Raw genomic sequence first — 20,127 nt, 5'->3', positions numbered from 1 at the left:
TAATTGAGTCAGTCTCCTCCTTCTGACTTTATGGCTCCCTTGTTAAGGAAGAAGATATAAATTAAGGTAAATTAGGAATCTATCTAAACCAGACGTGACCATTAACTAGGTGTATGGCACTAGACAAGCCATTTCATTTGGTAGGTCTCTTTTACACCATTTGTAGATTTTTGTAGATTTTTTTTTTTTCACTGAGGTAGGGTTTCACTCTAGTCCAGGCTGACCTGCAATTCACTATGTAAGTACTTTCAGGGTGGCCTTGAATTCACAGTGAGCTTCCTATCTCTGCCTCCCAAGTGCTGGGATTAAAGGTGTGTACCACCATGCCCAGCATTTGTAGATTATTTTGGAGTGAACTAATATTTATTGAGTTCTTGCTATGCGTGTGGGTTTTTGTTTTCTCCCATAAAGTCATATTCTTTTCTTTTAATTTTCTTTAAATGTTTTAATTTGAGACAGAGACAGAAAATGAATATTGTCATACCAAGGCCCCCCTGCCATTGTAAAAGAACTCCAGACACCTGTGCCACTTTGTGCATCTGGCTTTACATGGGCTGGGTACTGGGGAACTGAACTAGGGGCAGCAGGCTTTGCAAGAGGCACCTGTAACCGCTGAGCCATCTCTCCAGTGCCTTCAATTTTTTCTGTATGAGTACGTGTGCACGCATGCTACAGCATGCATGTGGAAGTCAGAGGACAACTTTGGGTGTTGGTTGTCTCCTGCCTTGTTCTCTTGTTGTTTTGCTGTTGGGAAGACCAGACTAGCAGGCCGCAGAGCTTCTGGATTCTCCTGACTCCACCTCCCGTTGCCATGGTTGCACTGGATTATAAATGCGTGTAGTCAGTCACTTTCGCTTCTGGCTTTACACAGGTGTAAGGAATCTGAAGTGGTTGACATGCACGCACAGCAAATGTCCTTAAATGCTATGGTGCTAGGGAATCAACCCCAGGGCTTCATGAATGCTCAGCAAGCAGCCTACCAACTGGGTTATATCCCCAGCCTTCTAATTAAATATTTTTTAAGCTTTTTAAATTTTTTATATTTATTTATTTGACAGAGAAAGAAGGAGAGAATGGGCACATCAAGGCTTCTAGCCACTGCAAACAAACTGCAGACACATGCGCCCCCTTGTGCAACTGGCTAACGTGGGTCCTGGAGAATCAAACCTGGGTCCTTTGGCTTTGCGGGCAAATGCCTTAACCGCTAAGCCACCCCTCCGGCCCTTAATCTTTTTTTCTTTAAGATTTATTTTTATTTATTTATTAGAGATGAGGGGTAGGAATGGGCACACCAGGGCCTCCAGCCACTGCAAACAAATTCCAGATGCATGTGCCACCATGTGCATCTGGCTTACGTGGGACCTGGAGAATTGAACCTGGGTCCTTAGGCTTCACAGACATGCACCTTAACTGCTAAGTCATCTCTCCAGCCCCTTTCATTAAATCTTTATCACTATGTGACAATTCAATGATCTCCAAATACTCTTACACCCCTCAATTACTAAATTCAGTAACAACAAAATAGCTCTATTCCAGAATGATCATGAGCAACCAAGGTATTCTTCTGCAGCCCAAAAGCTTAGCTAAGATGGGCTCCATCTATGACTGGTTTAATTTTGTACATGCAAGGTACAAATGGAACTGGACTGTTTCTAGCCCCCAAACCTCTCCAGAAAGTAGTTGAAAATCTGAGTGAAACTGTCAGGCATAGTGGCGAACACCTTTAATCCCAGCACTCAAGAGTCAGAGGTATCAGGATCGCTATGAGTGCGAGGGCAGCCTGAGATGACACAGTGAATCCCAGGTTAGCCCAGGCTACAGTGAGACCCTACCTCAAAAAGAGAAAAGGAAATAGAAAGAAAGGGAGAAAGGAAGGAAGGAAAAACAATGACAAAAAAAGTAAAGGAAATAGGTCCTTGTTAATTGACTGTCTTTACAAAGTAGAACATAAAGCAGATGTGGTGGCTCACCCCTGTACTCCAGCACTTGAAGGCAGACAAGATAACCACTGTAAGTTCAAGGCTAGCCTGGTCTAATTATCAAGGTCCAGGCCAGCCAGAGCTACAGAGTAAGAGCTTATCTCTAAACAAATAAAAAGTAGGACATCTGAGTATGGTGGCAGGCTCTTATAACCCAGTTCTCAGGAAGACAAGACAGGAGGATCTCAAATTCAAAGTCAGCCTGGGTTACATAGCCAAACCCCATTTCACAAATAAATAGGGGGCTGCATAGATGGCTCAGTGGTTAAGGCACCTGCCTGCAAAGCCTCACAGCTGGTGTTCAATTGCCCATTACCCACATAAAGCCAGATGCACAGAGTGGCAAATGTATCTGGAGGTCGTTTGTAACAGCTAGAGGCCCTACCATGCCCATTCTCTTTGTCCTCTATTTCTCTCTGCTTGCAAATAGATAAATAAAAATATTTTAAAAATAAAATAAGTAGAGCAAGAGAGATGGCTCAATTGGTAAAGTGCTTGCTGCGCAAGCATGAGGACCTGAGCTCGAATCCCTGGCACCCATGTAAGATCTGAGTGCTTGTGGCTCCGTGCCTGTAATCCTAGCACTCAGGCAGCAGTGACGGGATCCCCGGAGCAAGGGGCTAGCTAGACTAGCTGAATCAGCAAGCTCTGGGTTCAAGTGAGAGGCCTTACTTATCTCAATAAATAAGGTGGAGCACAATCAAGGAAGACACCCGTCATCAACCTCTGGCCTCCACATGCATACACACATGTGCACACACACACTTATACACACATGCATGCACACCATACACACAAAAAAATCAAAACAAACCGGGCGTGATGGCACATGCATTTAATCCAGCAATCAGGAGGCAGAGGTAGGAGGATTGCTGTGAGTTTGAGGCCACCCTAAGACTACAGAGTTAATTCCAGGTCAGAGTGAGACCCTACCTCGAGAAATCAAAAAAAAAAAAAAAAAATCAAAACAAACCTTTAGAAGCTCTAATAGTATATCTAAGTATGAAGCTAATTAATAAAAGTATAAAAAATTATAAGCTGGGCTGGAGAGATGGCTTAGCAGTTAAGGTGCTTGCCGGTGAAGCCTAAGGACCCGGGTTCGACTCCCCAGTTCCCACATAAGCCAGATAGGTGCACATTGTGGTGCATATATTTGAGGTTTGTTTGTAGTGGCTAGAAGCCCTGGCACCCAAATTCCCTCTCCTTCTCTCTCTCCCCTCTCCCTCCCTTACAAATAAATAGATAAATAAATAAACTTGTTAAAAACTTATAAGCTAAGATAGCTATGGAAATTTATAGAATATGGGAAAAATCAACTAATAATAATTAGCTCCTTTTTGTGTACTCTCAGCTGACTACTTTTTTATCTAGGACTTTCCTATTTCCTTTGTTAAAATGACCTGAATTTGTGAGGTATGGGGCTTGGGGAAGTAGTGGGTATGGGAATTTTAAGGGATCACATGCTAAATAAGCATCAGAATTAACTCCTTCTATATTCCTAAATATTAAGATATTTTCCTAAAAGTTCCCTGCACAAGTATCAGGTGCCCTAACACTCAAGTGAAAAGAATAAGGTCTTTGGTTTACCAGCTCCTAAAGAAGTAAAACTGTGTCTGGGGAGATGACTTAGCAGTTAAGACTGCCTACTGCTTAAGCATGAAGGCCTCTTAGGCTGGAGACTGCCAAGTTTGACTCCCCACAATCCACAGAAAAAGCTGGGTATGGGGCTGGAGAGATGGCTCAGTAGTTAAAGGAGCTCGCTTACAAAGCCTAACGGCGCAGGTTTGATTCCCCAGTATCTACGTAAAGCCAGATGTACAAAGTGGTGCACATGCCTGTGGTTCATTTGCAGTGGCAGGAGGCCCAAAAACAACAACAAAAAAAGTTGGAGCCGGGCGTGGTGGTGCACACCTTTAATCCCAGCACTATGGAGACAGAGGTAGGAGGATCACTGTGAGTTCAAGGCCACCCTGAGACTACACAGTGAATTCCAGGTCAGCCTGAGCTAGAGTGAGACCCTACCTCAAAAAACCAAAAAAAAAAAAAAAAAGTTGGGCATGGCACACTTGGCTGTAACCCCCATCCATAGAGTGGCAGGTGCAGACACTGGAGAATTACTGGGGTTCCCTGACAGACAGCAGTCCCAAGCTGAGGGAGAGACCTTATCTCAAGGATATATGTGGATGAGCGATGAGAGAAAGCCACCCTATGGTCTCCTTTGGCATCCGCACACACAGGCATGAGGTGTGCATCTGCAAACACATGGATATGCCATAAAGCACACATACCCTACACACATATTCTACACACACACAAAGTAGAATGCTTTGCATATTACCCTCCATGACCAACACCACCAGGATTTGTTCAAGCCAATGACTCACTGACCCATACATTTTACATCTAAGAAGCACATCTTTCAGAAACCTGAGATACAAAAAGGAATGTTCACACAGATCCTTTTCACTTGAATGTACTTAAAATATAAAAATTGAACGCTGGAGAGATTGCTTAGTGGCTAAGGTACTTGCCTGCAAATCCAAAGGACCCAGGTTCAATTCCCCAGGACCCAGGACATAAGCCAGATACCCAAGGTGGAACATACGTCTGGAGTTCGTTTGCAGTGGCTGGAAGCCCTGGCGTACCACCCATTCTTTCTCTCTCTCTGTCTCTGTCTTTCTCTCTCTCTCATTCTCTCTCAAATAAATAAATAAAAGGGCTGGAGAGATGGCTTATCAGTTAAGGCACTTGCCTGCAAATCCTAAAGCCTGAGTTTAATTCCCCAGTACCCACATACAGCCAGATGCACAAGGTGGCACATGCATCTGAAATTCATTTGTAATGGTTGGAGGCCCTAGTGGACCCATTCTCTCTCTCTCATATATATATATATATATTTCTCTCAAATAAATAAATAAAATTTTAAATTTTTATTTTTATTTTGGTTTTTCAAGGTAAGGTCTCACTCTAGTCCAGGCTGACCTGGAATTCACTATGTAGTTTCAGGGTGGCCTCGAACTCATGATGATCCTCCTATCTCTGCCTCCTGAGTACTGGGTTAAAGGTGTGTGCCACCATGTCCAGCTAAAATTTTTATTTTTTTTTATTATTGACAACGTCCATGATTATAGACAATAAACTATGATAATACCCTCCCCAAACTTAATTTTTTTAAATAAATAAAACTTAAAAAAATTAAATATCAAAATTGACATTTTATAGAAATATTTCTCTCAATATGAGTAAAATCTAAAAGGATTTTCTACTTCACTTGGTTAATGAGAATACTCCTGTTCTTATTTTATTTTTCAAGGTACAGTGTCACTCTAGTCTAGGCTAACCTGGAATTCACTCTGTAGCCTCAGGGTGGCCTCGAACTCAGAAAGATCCTCTTACCTGTGCCTCCCAAGTGCTCTAATTAAAGGTGTGTGCCACCATGCCTAGCTGAGAATACTCTTTTTCTAAGCTTTCTAGTAAATGAAAGTTTTACTTTCTACTGGCATGTTATTGCTGGGTATGGTGGCTTAGTAATAAAGCACTAGACGAGCATGCATAAGGCCCTAGGCTCATCCCTAGAACATAGAAAAAAAGGAAAATTCTAGTAGATTGACATGTTGTGACATTTCACAATGTATCTTTTTTCTGTGGTAGTGAGGATTTAACCAAGGGTCTTACACATGCTAGGCAAGTGTTCTACCAATAAGTTTATGTCCAACCTACTTTAAAATATTTGGGAGAAACCAGGCACGGTGGCACACACCTTTAATTCCAGCATTTGGAAGGCAGAGGTAGGTGGATCCCATGAGTTCAAGGTCACCCTGAAACCACATAGTGAATTTCAGGTCATCCTAAGCTAGAGTGAAACCCTCCCTTGAAAAACCAAAAACCAAATAAATAAATAAAATATTTTGGGAGCTGGGGAGATGATTGAGTGGTTAAAGGCATTTCTTTTCAAAACCTGGTAGCCCAGGGTTGATTCCCCAGTGTGCACATAAAGCCAGACACATAAAATGGTGCATGCATTTGGAGTTTGTTTGCAGTGGCAAGAGGGCCTGGTGTGCCCATCCCCATTCAAATAAATATAACTAAGATTTAAAAACCAAAAAGAAACTGATACTGGGGTTGGAGAGATGGCTTAGCAGTTAAGGCACTTGCCTGTGAAGCCTAAGGACTCATATTTGACTCTCCAGGTCCCACAGAAGCCAGATGCACAAAGTGACTCAAGCATGCTAGGTCGCACATGTGCACAAGGGGGCACACACATCTGAAGTTCGATTTCAGTGGCTGGAGGAGCTGGTGCACTAATTCTTTCTCTCAAAAAAACAAAACAAAACTCGATACTAAGCCAGGTGTGGTGGTGCATGCCTTTAATCCCAGCATTCAAGAGACAAAGGTAGAAGGATCACATGAAGCCCAGCATGGTGGTGCACGCCTTTAATTCCAACACTTGGGAGGCAGAGGTAGGAGGATTGCCGCGAGTTCGAGGCCAGCCTGAGAAGACATAGTGAATTCCAGGTCAGCCTGAGCTAGAGTGAGACCCTACCTCAAAAAACCAGAAAAAAAAAAAAAAAAGAAGGATCAAATGAATTTGAGGCCAGTCTGATACTACATACTGAATTTCAGGACAGTGTGGGCTAGAGTGGAATCCCAGCTTTAAAAAAAAAAAAAAAGCAAGAGAAAAAGGTATGATCTACCACACCCAGTTTAGTTTTGATGTTTTTAGCACAAGCTGGCTTTGAACTTATGATGATCCTCCTGCCTCTCTTGACCTCTTGAGTGCTGGGTTTACAGGTAGACACCACCACGCCCAGTAATATTGCCTATGTTTGATTACTGTTTTCACCACTTCCTAGCTTGAGTGATCTTGAGAAAATGCTGAGTCTTCTGAGTCTGTTTCCTCAGGAAAGAAATGGGGATAATAAGAGGACCTTCATATGGCTGTTGTGAGGATGAAATGAGACAATACAAAGCTAAGTTTAGAATACTGTCTGGCACATAAGCACTAAACTAAGGATAGCTATTATTATGAAACTCAAGACCAAGAAAAATGTACTTAGCAATAATAAAATCAATTAAGTACATACTGAATGCCAACACATATCCACTATTGTGCCTGGCACTCCAGCAAAAGAGAAATGTATAATGTGTGGTGCTTCTACCTCCACAAAAGTAGTACTGTCTGCTCTCACTAGAAGGACAAGGTCAAAAAGCTTAACTTAGTTATACAATATATATTAAGCTGTGAGGGAAAATCGCTTGCAAACTCAAAAATAAATGACAGCTAACATTTCTTACATGTTTACTATAGCTTTTGTTTTTATGTTTTTTTTTTTTTTTTTCTGAGGTAGGATCTCACTCTGGTCCAGGCTGACCTGGAATTCACTATATATTCTCAGGGTGGCCTCGAACTCATGGAGATCCTCCTACCTCTGCCTCCCAAATTCTGAGATTAAAGGCGTGCACCACTGCACCTGGTTTGTAGGGGTTTTTTTGTTTGTTTGTTTCGTTTTGTTTTGATTTAAGGGAAGGACTCACTTTAGCCCAGGCTGACCTGAAACTCATAACAATCCTCCTCCCTCAGCCTCCCAAAATTCTGAGATTAAAGGCATATGCCACCACAGCCAGCTGTTTTAAGCATTCTGTTACTTCAGTTAGTCCTCACAACCCTATGAGACAAGCACTACTATAGATGAGGAAACTGAGCAATAAAGAGGTAAAACAAGAGCCGGACGTGGTGGCACACACCTTTAAATCCCAGCACTTGGGAGGCAGAGGTAGGTGGATCTCTGTGAGTTCGAGGCCACTCTGAGATTACATAGTGAATTCCAGATCAGCCTGGACTAGAGTGAGACCCTACCTTGAAAAACCAAAAAAAAAAAAAAAAAAAGAGGTAAAACAATGTTTGCAAAATTAGTGATCAGGTAGGAAATCTATGAGCATTGAAAAGTTCAGATGTTGGGCTGGAGAGATAGCTTAGTGGTTATTTAGTGGTTAAGGCGTCTGCCTGCAAAGCCAAAGGATCCCAGTTCGACTCTCCAGGACCAGGCAAGTCAGATGCACAAGGGGTGCATGCATCAGGAGTTCGTTTGCAGTGGCCCTGGCATGCCCATTCTCTTTCTCTCTAATAGATTAGCCACATAACAGAAAGACCTAGAAATTTGGTCTAGAAATTCCTTTGAAGCTACTGTTTTTTTTTTCCTGCTTTGAACCCCCGTCCGTCCCCCCAACACACACATTAAAAAAAAAAAAAACACACTTGCCTAGATGGGTGTGGTGGCACATGTCTTGAATGAATTATAGCACTAGGAAAGCAGAGGTAGGAGGATCACCATGAGTTCAAGGCCACCCTGAGACTATATAGTGAATTCCAGGTCAGCCTGGACTGTAGTGAGACCCTACCTCAACCTCTCCCCCAAAAAACACCACTTGCCTAGACCCTTCAGTCACATGTTCTGATCAAGTGTCACAGTAGGAGAAAGGCACTGCTTACAAAGCCAGCTGTCCAGGGTTTGACTCCCCAACACCACATAAAGCCAGGTGCACAAAGTGGCACACCCATACATTCTCTCATTCATTCTCTCTCTCTCTCTCTGCTTGCAAATAAATAAAAGTATATTTTAAGCTGGGCTTGGTGGCATACACCTTTAATCCCAGCACTTGGGGAGGTTGAGGTAGGAGGATCACTGTGAGTTCCAGGCCAGCCAGAGATTACATAGTGAATTCCAGGTCAGCCTGAGCTAGAGTGAGAACCCTACCTCAAAAAAACAAAAAAACAAAAAGAAAAAGAAAAAAGAAAAAACTAGCCAGGCACAGTGGTACACACCTTTAATCTCAGAATTTGAGAGGCTGAAACAGAAGGATTGCTACGTGTTCAAGGTCAACATGAGAACGTGAGAACCTGAGACTACATAGTGAATTCCAGGTCAGCCTGGGCTAGAGCAAGACCCTACCTTGAAATAACAAAAAACAAAAAAAAAAAAGGAAAAGAAAGAAAGAAAAGAGAAGAGAAGACAAAAGAAAAGAACTGTGTGTACCAGGGAGCCAACCTGAGCTGGGTTGCCTTATCTCATATCGATGTGCTCAGCAATTCCAAACCCACATTTGCAGTTTGCAGTTGTGCAGTTAAAACAAAAAGAAAGAAAGAAGGAAGGAAGGATGAACAGGTAGGCAAGAAAAGCTACTCTCTCAAATTTTCAAGGACTACAGGGACTTGCAGTGCTATATAGGTATGTGTCTGTAAGCCTACATTCTATTTATTAGTGAGTCTACATTCCCTTTTTTTTTTTTTTTTTGAGATAGTTACACTGTAGCTGAGACTGACCTGGAATTCACTACACAGTCTCAGGGCAGCCTTGAACTCATAGTGATCCTCCTACCTCTACCTTCCAAGTGCTGGGATTAAAGGCGTGCATTACCACACCTGGCCCTGTGAGACTATATTCTAAGGGTGTATATACATAGATATGTTGGCCATGGCTTAGAGATGTTTGGGCAACAGCTGCACTAGCCTCGTGCCTGTTTTTTTTTATTTTTCAAGGTAGGGTCTCACTCTAGCCCATGCTAACCTGGCACTCACTCTGTAGTTCCAGGCTGGCCTTGAACTCAGTGATCCTTCTACCCCTGCCTCCCGAGTGCTGGGATTAAATGTGTGTGCCACCACACCTGACCATTCTATCAATTTCAAATCCCCAATTCCTTACCCAAAAACTCCAAAGGAACTATTTCAACTCACACCGTCTAGGGTCGAATGCAGTAGATACCACATAGCACAAGAGGAAAGAGGCAGAAAGAGTACCAAGATGACAGAAAGGCCTCATCCATTCAAATCAATTGAACACAACTAACAACCCTCAAGACCCTGTAAGACCTGCTCCTTGACCTCTTTTCCTACTCTGCTCCCGACCTGCAGTCCATCGGCACCTGCCTCCTTGCTAGGTGGTTTGTTGTTGCTGTTGTTCTTTTCTTTTATTTTGTTTTTTGAGGTAGGGTCTCGCTCTAGTTTACACTGACCTGGAATTCACTACACAGACTCAGGGGGGCCTTGAACTCCTACCTCTGCCTCCCAAGTGCTGGGATTAAAGGCCTGTATCACCACACCCAGCCCTTGCTAGTTAGTTAGTTAGTTAGTTGGTTGGTTGGTTGGTTAGTAAGTTAGTTAGTGAGTGAGCAACAGAGAGAGAAAGAGGCAGAGAGAGAGAGAGAATGGGCGTGCCAGGGCTTCCAGCCACTGCAAACAAACACCAGATGCGTGTGCCCCCTTGTGCATCTGGCTAACGTGAGTTCTGGGGAATCGAGCCTCGAACTGGGTTCACAGGCAAGCGCTTAACCGTTAAGCCATCTCTCCAACCCCTTGCTAATTTTTTTTAGCACATCAAAATCTTTACCCTTGCCCTTCAAACACTTTGCCCAGTACTCACAGAGTTCCTTACTTCATTCCCTCATCTACTCACTCAAATGTCACCTCCTTAGAGAGGCCTTCCTGACTAACTTGCCTAAAATAGTGCACCCTCCTTTCATTCTCTGGATATTAACCCTGCTTTATTTTTCTTCCCAGCATTTATGATTGATTGATGTTACTTTTAAGTGCATGCACATATGTGTATGTGCATGTATACATAAATACAAATGCATACAAACATATATGCACATTATCAGGCTGCAGAACTCAAAGAATACTTGTTGCCTCCTCAATGAATAAATAAAATGAATCTACTATATGCTTGGGTCTGAGGTAAATACTAGAACTATAAACATCAATAAGTCATGCTCCCTGCCTCAAAGGAGCTAACAGCCTAACAGGGAAGATGAGCACAGTACAAGAAAAAAAACCAGCCGGGCGTTGTGGTGTACTACTTTAATCCCAGCACTTGAGAGGCTGAGGTAAAAGCATGTGAGGTGGAGGCCAGCCTGAAACTTCAGGGTGAGTTCCAGGTCAACCTGGGCTGGAGTAAGACCCTACCTTGAAAACAAAAAAACAAAAAAGCCAATCATGGTGGACTTTAGTCCCAGCACTCGGGAGGCAGAGGTAGGAGGATCACCATGAGTTCGAGGCCACGCTGAGACTACATAGTGAATTCCAGGTCAGCATGGGCTAGAGTGAGACCCTACCTCGAAAAATGAAAAAAATAAATAAAAAATAAAAAAAAGTGCCGGGCATGCTGGCACACGCCTTTAATCCCAGCACTCGGGAGGCAAGAGGTAAGAGGATCATAGTTCAAGGCCACCCTGAGACTACATAGTGAATTCCAGGTCAGCCTGGGCTACAGTGAGACTCTACCTCAAACAAACAAACAAGAAAAAGTATTAACTGGGCCTGGAGAGATGGCTTAGCAGTTAAGGCAAGGATCCAGGTTCAATTCCCCAGGACCCACACAAGCCAGATGCACAAGATAGCTCATGCATCTGGAGTTTGTTTGCAGCAGCTGGAGACCCTGGTGCACCCATTCTTCCCCTCTCCCTCTCCCTCTCTCTCTCTCTCTCACACACACACACATAAATAAATAAAAATAAAATGTCTAAAAAAAAAAAAGACTATTAACTGGGCTGGAGAGATGACTCAGCAGTTAAAAGGTGCTTGCTTGCAAAGCATGCTAGCCCAGTGTTCAATTCCCAAAGGACCCATGTAAAAAGTGGTGCATGCGTCTAGAGTTAGTTTGAAATAGCAATAGGTCCTGGCATGCTCATTCATTCTCTCAAATAAAACATTGCTAGGCATGGTGGCACATGCCTTTAATACCAGCTCTCAGGAAGATGAGGAGGTAGGAGTTGTGCTATGAGTTTGAGGCCAGCCTGAGAGTCTAGATTACCACCAAAAGAAAGAAAGAAAGAAAGAAAGAAAGAAAGAAAGAAAGGAGGGAGGGAGGGAGGGAGGGAGGGAGGGAGGGAGGGAGGGAGGGAGGGAGGGGAAAAAGAAAAGAAAGAAAGAAAAGAAAAAAAAGTATTAACTGCCACAGAACTGTATTTTGGTATATATGTGTGTTCATGTATGTGAGCTCAAATATGTGCACTGGATGTGCACATGTGTGAATGTGTGTGGACACCAGGAATCAATACTGAGTGTCCCCCTCTATTACTCTCCACCTTATTTATGGAGACAGTCTCTCAATGAACCCACAGCTCATTTATTTGGCTAGTCTAGCTAGACAGCTTGCTCCAGGAATCCAGCTGTCTCTGCCTCTGAAGCAATGGAATTACAGGTATATACCACCACACCCAGCATTTACTTATGTGCTGGGGATCTGAACTCAGGTTCTCAAGCTTGTCCAATAAATGCTTTATTAACTGAGCTTTCTCTCCAGCCACACAACTATAATATTAATTAAAAATTAGCCAGGCATGGTGGCCCCACCTTTAATTCCAGCATTTGGGAGGCTGAGGTAGGAAGATCGTTGTGAGTTCTAGTATAGCCTGAGACTACAGAGTAAATTCCATGTCAGTCTGGGCAAGAGGGATAACCTGCCTCAAAGCAAGCAAACAAACAAACAAACAAAAATTACAAAGAAGGAACTGGAGAGATGGCTTAGCAGTTAAGCGCTTGCCTGTGAAGCCTAAGATCCCGGGTTTGAGGCTCGAATCCCCAGGACCGAAGTTAGGCTGATGCACAAGGGGGCGCACGTGTCTGGGGTTCGTTTACAGTGGCTGGAGGCCCTGGCGCACCCATTCTCTCTCTTTCTATGTGCCTCTTTCTCTCTCTGTCACTATCAAATAAATAAATAAAAATACAAAAAAAAATTTTTTTTAATTACAAAGAGGAGCCGGGCGTGGTGGTACATGACTTTAATCCCAGCACTTGGGAGGTAGAGGTAGGAGGATTGCCATGAGTTCGAAGCCACCCTAAGACTCCGTAGTGAATTCCAGGCCAGCCTGGGTTAGAGTGAGACCCTACCTCAAAAAAAAAAAAAAATTACAAAGAGGGCTGGATGTAGTTCAGTGGTAGGCTACATGTATAAGGCCCTGAGTCTACTCACATACAATTTTAAACACACACACACACACACACACACACACACAGAGTCAGTCATAACACATAGAATTGTTTCCAAATTCATGTATTGCTTTTTGTTGACTGGGAAATTGTTTAACTTTTCTCAATCTGTTTCTCAACCCATACTTGAAATAATATTGGTTAATTATTTTATAGTATTGCTATAAAATTAAGTAAGCTGCAATGTGTTCCTCCAGACACAAAATGGCCTGGATATCCATGACCTCTCAGTGCCTGACACTACCTACACAAGACCATCACAACAGGAGGAAAAGATCATGACATCAAAATAAAAGAGAGACTGATTGAGAGGAGGAGGAGAAGATATGATGGCGAATGGAGTTTCAAAGGGGAACGTGGGGGGAGGGAGGACATTACCATGGGATATTGTTTACAATCATGGAAGCTGTTAATAAAAAATAATATAAAAAATTAAGTAAGCTACCAAATATAAGGTACTTTATATAGGACCTAGCACATAGTGTACTAAGAGTAGCTATTATTTTTTTTTAATTTTTAATTTTTTTATTTATTTATTTGAGAGCGACAGATACAGAGAGAAAGACAGATAGAGGGAGAGAGAGAGAATGGGCGCGCCAGGGCTTCCAGCCTCTGCAAACGAACTCCAGACGCGTGCGCCCCCTTGTGCATCTGGCTAACGTGGGACCTGGGGAACGGAGCCTCGAACTGGGGTCCTTAGGCTTCACAGGCAAGTGCTTAACCGCTAAGCCATCTCTCCAACCCAAGAGTAGCTATTATTATTATTATTTTTTTTTGAGACAAGATTTCACTCAACAGCCCAGGCTGTCCTGAACCATGTAGACCATACTGGCCTTGAATCTGTGGCAATTCTTCTGCCTCAGCCTCTGGAGTACTAAAATTACAGGCATGATTCCTCATGCCTGGCTTTTGGTTTTCCGTCCTTCCACCTTTCTTTTTCTTTTTTTTTTTTTTTTTGTTGTTGTTTTGAGGTAGGGTCTCACTGTAACCCAGGCTCACCTGGAATTCACTATGGAGTCTCAGGGTGGCCTCAAACTCATGGTGAACCTTCTACCTCTCCCTCCCAAGTGCTGGGATTAAAGGTGTGTGCCACCACACCCGGCTTTTTTATTATTTTATTATATTTTACTATTATTATTTGACAGAAAGGGGCAGAGACAATGAGAAAGGGAGAATATGGGCATGCCAGGGCCTCCAGCCCCTGCAAACAAACTCCAAATGCATGCACCATGTGCATCTGGCTTACATGGGTTCTGGGAAGTTGAACATAGGTCCTTAGGCTTTGCAGGCAAGCACCTTAACCACGAAGCAATCGCTCCAGCCACCACCCCCTATTTTTTTTAAGACAGGATTTTTCTATGTGGCCCAGGCTAGCTTTAAACTCATGGCAATCCTCCTGCCTCAGCCTCAGAGATTCTGGAATTATGAGTCTATGCCAGTATGTCTGGTTTAAACTTTGAATATGTATTCCACAGTCTCCCTATTAAAGAATCTATGCCAGGGCTAGAGGGATGGTTTAGTGGTTAAGGTGTTTTCCTGCAAAGCCAAAGGACCCTGGTTCGATTCCCCAACACCCACATTAGCCAGATATACAAGGGGGCACACATGTCTGGAATTTGTTTCTAGTGGCTAGAGGCCCTGGTGTGCCTATTCTCTTATTCCCTCTCTTTTTCTCTGTCAAATAAATATATAAAAATAAATTTAAAAAAAGAATCTATGCCAGGTCCTACACTTACTATATTTATTTATAATAAACAAATACACTGAGAAGAAGTGACAGAGGAGTGCTCAGCACTGAAATATCTCTATCACACCTCCCAAGACTCAGGATCCACTGCTGAAGAGGTGGCAGAAAGAATGTAAGACCCAAAGGAAGACTAGGACTCCTTACAACGTGCTTCCCCAGACACAATATGGCCTGGATATTAATGACCTCACAGTGCCTGACTCTACCTACACAAGACCATCATAATAGGAGACAAAGATCATGACATCAAAATAAGAGAGAGACTGATTCACAGGGGGAGAGAATATGATGGAGAGTGGAGTTTCGAAGGGAAAGTGGGGAGAGGGAATTGCCATGGGATGTTGTGTACAATTATGAAGTTGTCAATAAAAAAAAATAAAACTAATTTTAAAATATAGAATATTTCACAAATAGACATTAAAATTAAGATTTAGCCTCAAGGAGAAAATTTCAGCCGCTAATGGGAATTTTCTTATCTAACCTGAAATTAGAACAGACTGAAATTTTGAAGCAGCAATCACGTTAATTTTTTTGTTTTGTTTATTTCTGGACTTAACAGGCCTCATAGTCTTTTCTTGCCTTCAACATCAATTACCAACCTGTTCCCATCAGAAAACTTTCTACTTTCAAATTCCACAATATACAATGAAATTTAAAATCAAAGTGATAGCTAATATTTTAAAAATTAGAACATAATTGTAACTCAGGACCAACTAACCTCTACCTATTAAAAAAGTACAGCCAAGCTCACAAAAACACCATAGCAAACCACGTAATGATAATTCTTCCCAAGTATAATTGCTTCTGATGCCCAGTTTGTAAGGCTGTTGGCTGACTTTCAAGTACAAGTTGGGGGGAGGGCATGTATTTGGTTCAGGTACAGTCTCTCACTCAAACCCCAGTGGTAATGAGTTTCAAGGCAAATATGACATTTTGAATTCCACCACCAATTCTCCCATCTTCGACTCGCTATGTGGCTGTGTTGCTAAGCCCCAGAGCTGTGTATATAACATTTGTTCCAAGAGTAGCTCAACAGTCAAGGAAAATGAAAGGCTCATCTGTTTTGAGAATAAAAAATAATAATACGAAAATAACATGAATTTAAATGTTATGGCTGAATCCTCTTCATTGAAATTGAAGTCATCCTATCCCTTAAATACCCGTCATTGTGCCTGACTTCCAAAAATCCATACCAGGAAGAACTGTGTATTAAGTCATCGCAAACACACGACTTTCCACTTCCCTTAATTGAAAGTTGCTGATTTCCGAGGAGCCGGTGGTCGGTTAGAATATAAACCTAGGAAAGCCTTCGTCAGTAAACAACCACCGATGCAAACTGGCCAAAGAGGAAAGCAAGGTGGGTGGGGAGACGACGATGACAGGAAAAACTCGGCTGACCACTGCGCCCAGTCGAGGCGCTCGCTCCCGGCCATCGAGATGACACGGTCCCTCCCACCCTGGGCCCGTCGGTGGGCTGCGGTGGTCCCGATACGGACCGGCGTGCAGACCGCCGAAGGAGCTGCGGCCTCCTTCGCCGGGGGTGGGGAACCTGCGGAGAGCCCCAGCCTGACGGGCGCGGAGAGTGGAAGCTCCCGGAGGCCTCACGGGCGGCCTTGGGCTGTGGCCCAGGCCGGCCTTCGAGTCCCGGCAGCGTCGTCCAGGCCTGTCCCCAGGTCGACACCCCCGACCTCCCCGCCATCCCTGATCCCCCCGCGGGTGCCCCGGACTCACTGGCTTGGCTGATCCGCTGGATGTTACCGCTGCATGTCTGGATGATGCTGTTGAAGTCCCGGAGCTGCGGCCCCGAGGGCCCTGGGTTCCGATACATGTCTAAGGGACCGTAGGACATGACAGGGAGCTGAGACCGCCTTTGCGCGCTACACCGCGCTCCTCCCGGAAGCAACCACTAGCCGGGACCCGCAGCTGAGAGGAAAACCGGGGAAGAGACAGGGCGGGGAAGTGGGGAGGGGCGGGGGAAACCAGGCTGCGTGCGCACCGGCCCCACCCACACGCAACGCGCACGCGTCCGCCCCGCCGCCCGCTCAGCCGCACAGTGCGCAGGCGCGGCTGGCCGGCGTGGGGCGGGAGCGCGCGGAGCGTTCACACGGGTCGCAGGCGCTCCGCCGCCCGCCGCCCGCGCGCCCGGGTCCCCGCCGGGATGCTTGTCCGCGCCCTGCTGCTCTGCGCGGCTTTGCAGCTCAGCCATGCTGCTGATCCTTGCGGCTCCAACCCGTATCAGAATCGAGGGGAAGGCGTGCATGAGCGCCGCGCTCGACCGATATAAGTGCGACTGTACCCGAACTGGATTCTATGTGAAAAGGGCTAGACGCCTGAATTTCTGCAAGAACACAGTTACTGACAGCCGGGCGTGGTGACGCATGCATGTAATCCCAGCACTCGGGAGGCAGAGGTAGGAGGATAGCTGTGAGTTCGAGGCCACCCTGAGAATACAGAGTGAATTCCAGGTCAGTCTAGGCTAGAGCGAGACCCTACCTCGAAAAGACAAAACAACAAAGTTACTGCTGAAGCCCACCCCCCAAGCACGCTGCACTGTACATACTTACCCACTTCAGGGGAGTCTGGAACATTGTCAATAACATCTTCCTGCGAAATGCAATCCTGAGATGCGTGTTCACATCCAGATCGCATTTGACAGTTCACCAATTTACAACGTGCACTACGGCTACCAAAACTGGGAAGCTTTCTCCAACCTCTCCTACTATTCCCGAGCCTTTCCCCATGTAGCCGACGACTGCCCGACAATTACCCAACACTCATGGATGCGAATGGGAAGAAGGAGCTTCCTGATTCAGAAGTTGTGGAAAAGGTTCTTCTGAGAAAGTTCATCCCTGATCCCCAAGGCGCAAATCTGATGCTCACATTCTTCGACCAGCACTTCATCCATCAGTATGTGGAGACCCATCACCAGCCACAGGGTCGACTTAAGAACCAGTTCTCTGGTTCATAAGCACTTTCAAAGTAACAAAAGATGTTCTATCTATATTTTTCTTTTTGGGCTGGAGAGATGGCTTAGCGGTTAAGCGCTTGCCTGGGAAGCCTAAGGACCCCGGTTCGAGGCTCAATTCCCCAGGACCCACGTTAGCCAGATGCACAAGGGGGCACACGCGTCTGGAGTTCGTTTGCAGTGGCTGTAAGCCTGGCGCGCCCATTTTCTCTCTCTTTCTCTCTGCCGCTCTCAAATAAATAAATAAAAATAAAAAACAAAACAAGTTTATATTTTTATCTTTAAAATAGATAACAGTTGAGGGCTGGAGGGATGGCTTAGCGGTTAAGGCATTTGCCTGCAAAGCCAGAGGACTCAGGTTTGATTCCCCAGGACCCAAATTAGCCAGATGCAAAAGATGGCGCATGCGTCCGGAGTGTCCAGTTCATTTGCAGTGGCTGGAAGCCCTGGCGTACCCATTCTCCCTCCTTCTCTGTCTCTCTCTCTCCCTCTTCCTCCATGTCAAATAAATAAATAAAAATAAAATAGATAACAGTTAAATTTTAAAATGTGACATTTTTTTTTTCAGTGCTGAGAACTAAACCCAGTGCCTTGAGCTTGCTAAGCAAGCACTCATCCACTGAGCTAAATCTCCAATCCCAAACGTGATATACATTGCTGGCAAAGCATTACTTTTTCTTTAGCAATGGACAAAATTAAAAGTTCACTTAAAAATATTTTTATTGGGCTGGAGACATGGCTTAGCAGTTAAGGAGCATGCCTGCGAAACCTAAGGACTCAGGTTCAATTCTCCAGGTATCACGTAAGCGAGATGCACATGGTGGCACATGCATCTGGAGTTCGTTTGCAGTGGCTAGAGGCCCTGGCATGCCCATACTCACTCTCTATCTCTCTCTATTGCTAGACATAAATGAATGAATGAATGAATGAATGAATGAATGAATGAATGAATGAATAAATGATGTGAATTACCAAACCTGGCTTCCACATTTAAAAAATATTTTCATTTATTTAAGAGAGAGAGAGGAAGAAGCCGATAGAAAGAATGAGCATGCCAGACCCTCTAGCCACTGCAAACGAACCCCAGATGCATGCACTACCCTGTGCATCTGGCTTATGTGGGAACTTAGGAATCAAACCTGGGTCCATAGGCTTTGTAGGCAAGCAACTTAACTGCTAAGCTATCTCTCCAGCCCAAAAGTTCACTTTTTTGTTGTGGTTGTTGTTTTGCTATTTTCTAGCCCCAAAGTTCCCTTTTTCTTCCTCTTCCTTTCACTTCCTCTCCTTTTTTAAAAAACTTTTTTAAAATTAACAACTTCCATAATCGTAAAAAATATCCCATGGTAATATCCCCCTTTACCCCACTTTCCCCTTTAAAACTACATTCTCCCTATCTGAATCAGTCTCTCTTATTTTGATGTCATGATCTTTTCCTCCTATTATGATGGTCTTGTATAGGCAGTGTCAGGCACTATGAGGTCATGGATATCCAGGCCATTTTGTGTCAGCCGGGAGCACGTTGTAAGGAGTCCTACCCTTCCTTTGACTCTTACATTCTTTCTACCACCTCTTCTGCAATAGACCCTGAGCCTTGGAAGGTGTGATAGAGATATTACAGTGCTGAGCACTCCTGTCACATCTTCCCAGTACCATGATGCCTTCTGAGTCTCCCAAGGTCACTGCCATCTGAAAAGAGAAGATTCTCTACCAAAAGTGAGAGTAGCATTAATATAAGGGTATGAACATTAAGAGAAGTGATTACTGGGCAGTTTGATAAGAATAGTACATATATTCAGCCAGAGAGCAGCAGACATTATACCCCTAGAGCTCATGACAACTCCTGTTGTACGTTTTCAGTATCAGGGATGTAGTCCCTCCCATGGAGCTGGCCTCCAGTCCAATTAGAGGGCAGTTGGTTTCCACCATGACAGATGTGCCACTATTGCACATGTTGGCTCATTTGGCCTGGCTGGCCAAATATAAGGCTTGCAGTATCCACTGTTGAGTAGCTTCATTGGTGTTTTCTCTTTCTCCCATTGAACTACATGCAGAATGGCTTTTTCCAGCTTTCTGTCAGCTGGTCTACATAGAGGAGGTTATCAGCTCAGCTCCAGCAGGATTTCTTAGTGGCCTTGCAGCCCAAGTATGTGGAGTCTTCAGCAATACGATCTTACCATCTATTCCTGGTGGGAAACCAGGGGCCTTAACAATGGCCTGTAATGTTTTGGGGGCATCAGGGACCTCCCTGGCCAACAACTCACTGGAAGTTATCCCATCCATAGCACTGAAAATTTTCTAGCAACAATCTACAACTCCTGAGTGTTCCATTGTTCAAAAAAAGTAGGTTTCCATATGATTTATTTATATCCCTTAGATTTTGATTAGCCTTCCCTCCAACTTTCCTTTACTCAATCTCTTCCCCTGACCTCACTTGGGCATTTTCACCCCCATT

General features: G+C 44.2%; 1 protein-coding gene and 1 pseudogene across 1 annotated transcript in view; one reads left to right on the top strand and one right to left on the bottom strand.

Moving 5' to 3' along the window:
• The window catches only part of Stx12 (syntaxin 12), a 57,193-nt gene extending 40,513 nt beyond the window's left edge, over positions 1–16,680 (bottom strand). Inside the window, exon 1 of the mRNA XM_045151026.1 lies at positions 16,442–16,680. Within this exon, the coding sequence (XP_045006961.1) occupies positions 16,442–16,559 (118 nt within the window). The 5' untranslated portion in view covers positions 16,560–16,680. The remainder of the gene's footprint in view (positions 1–16,441) is intronic.
• A 528-nt stretch (positions 16,681–17,208) lies between these two features.
• LOC123460661 lies at positions 17,209–17,820 on the top strand (annotated as a pseudogene).
• The last annotated feature ends 2,307 nt before the right edge of the window (positions 17,821–20,127 follow it).

Source organism: Jaculus jaculus, chromosome 5, assembly GCF_020740685.1.
Source record: "Jaculus jaculus isolate mJacJac1 chromosome 5, mJacJac1.mat.Y.cur, whole genome shotgun sequence".
NCBI classification, from domain to species: Eukaryota; Metazoa; Chordata; class Mammalia; order Rodentia; family Dipodidae; genus Jaculus; species Jaculus jaculus.
This window is presented reverse-complemented; position numbering and strand designations above follow the sequence as displayed.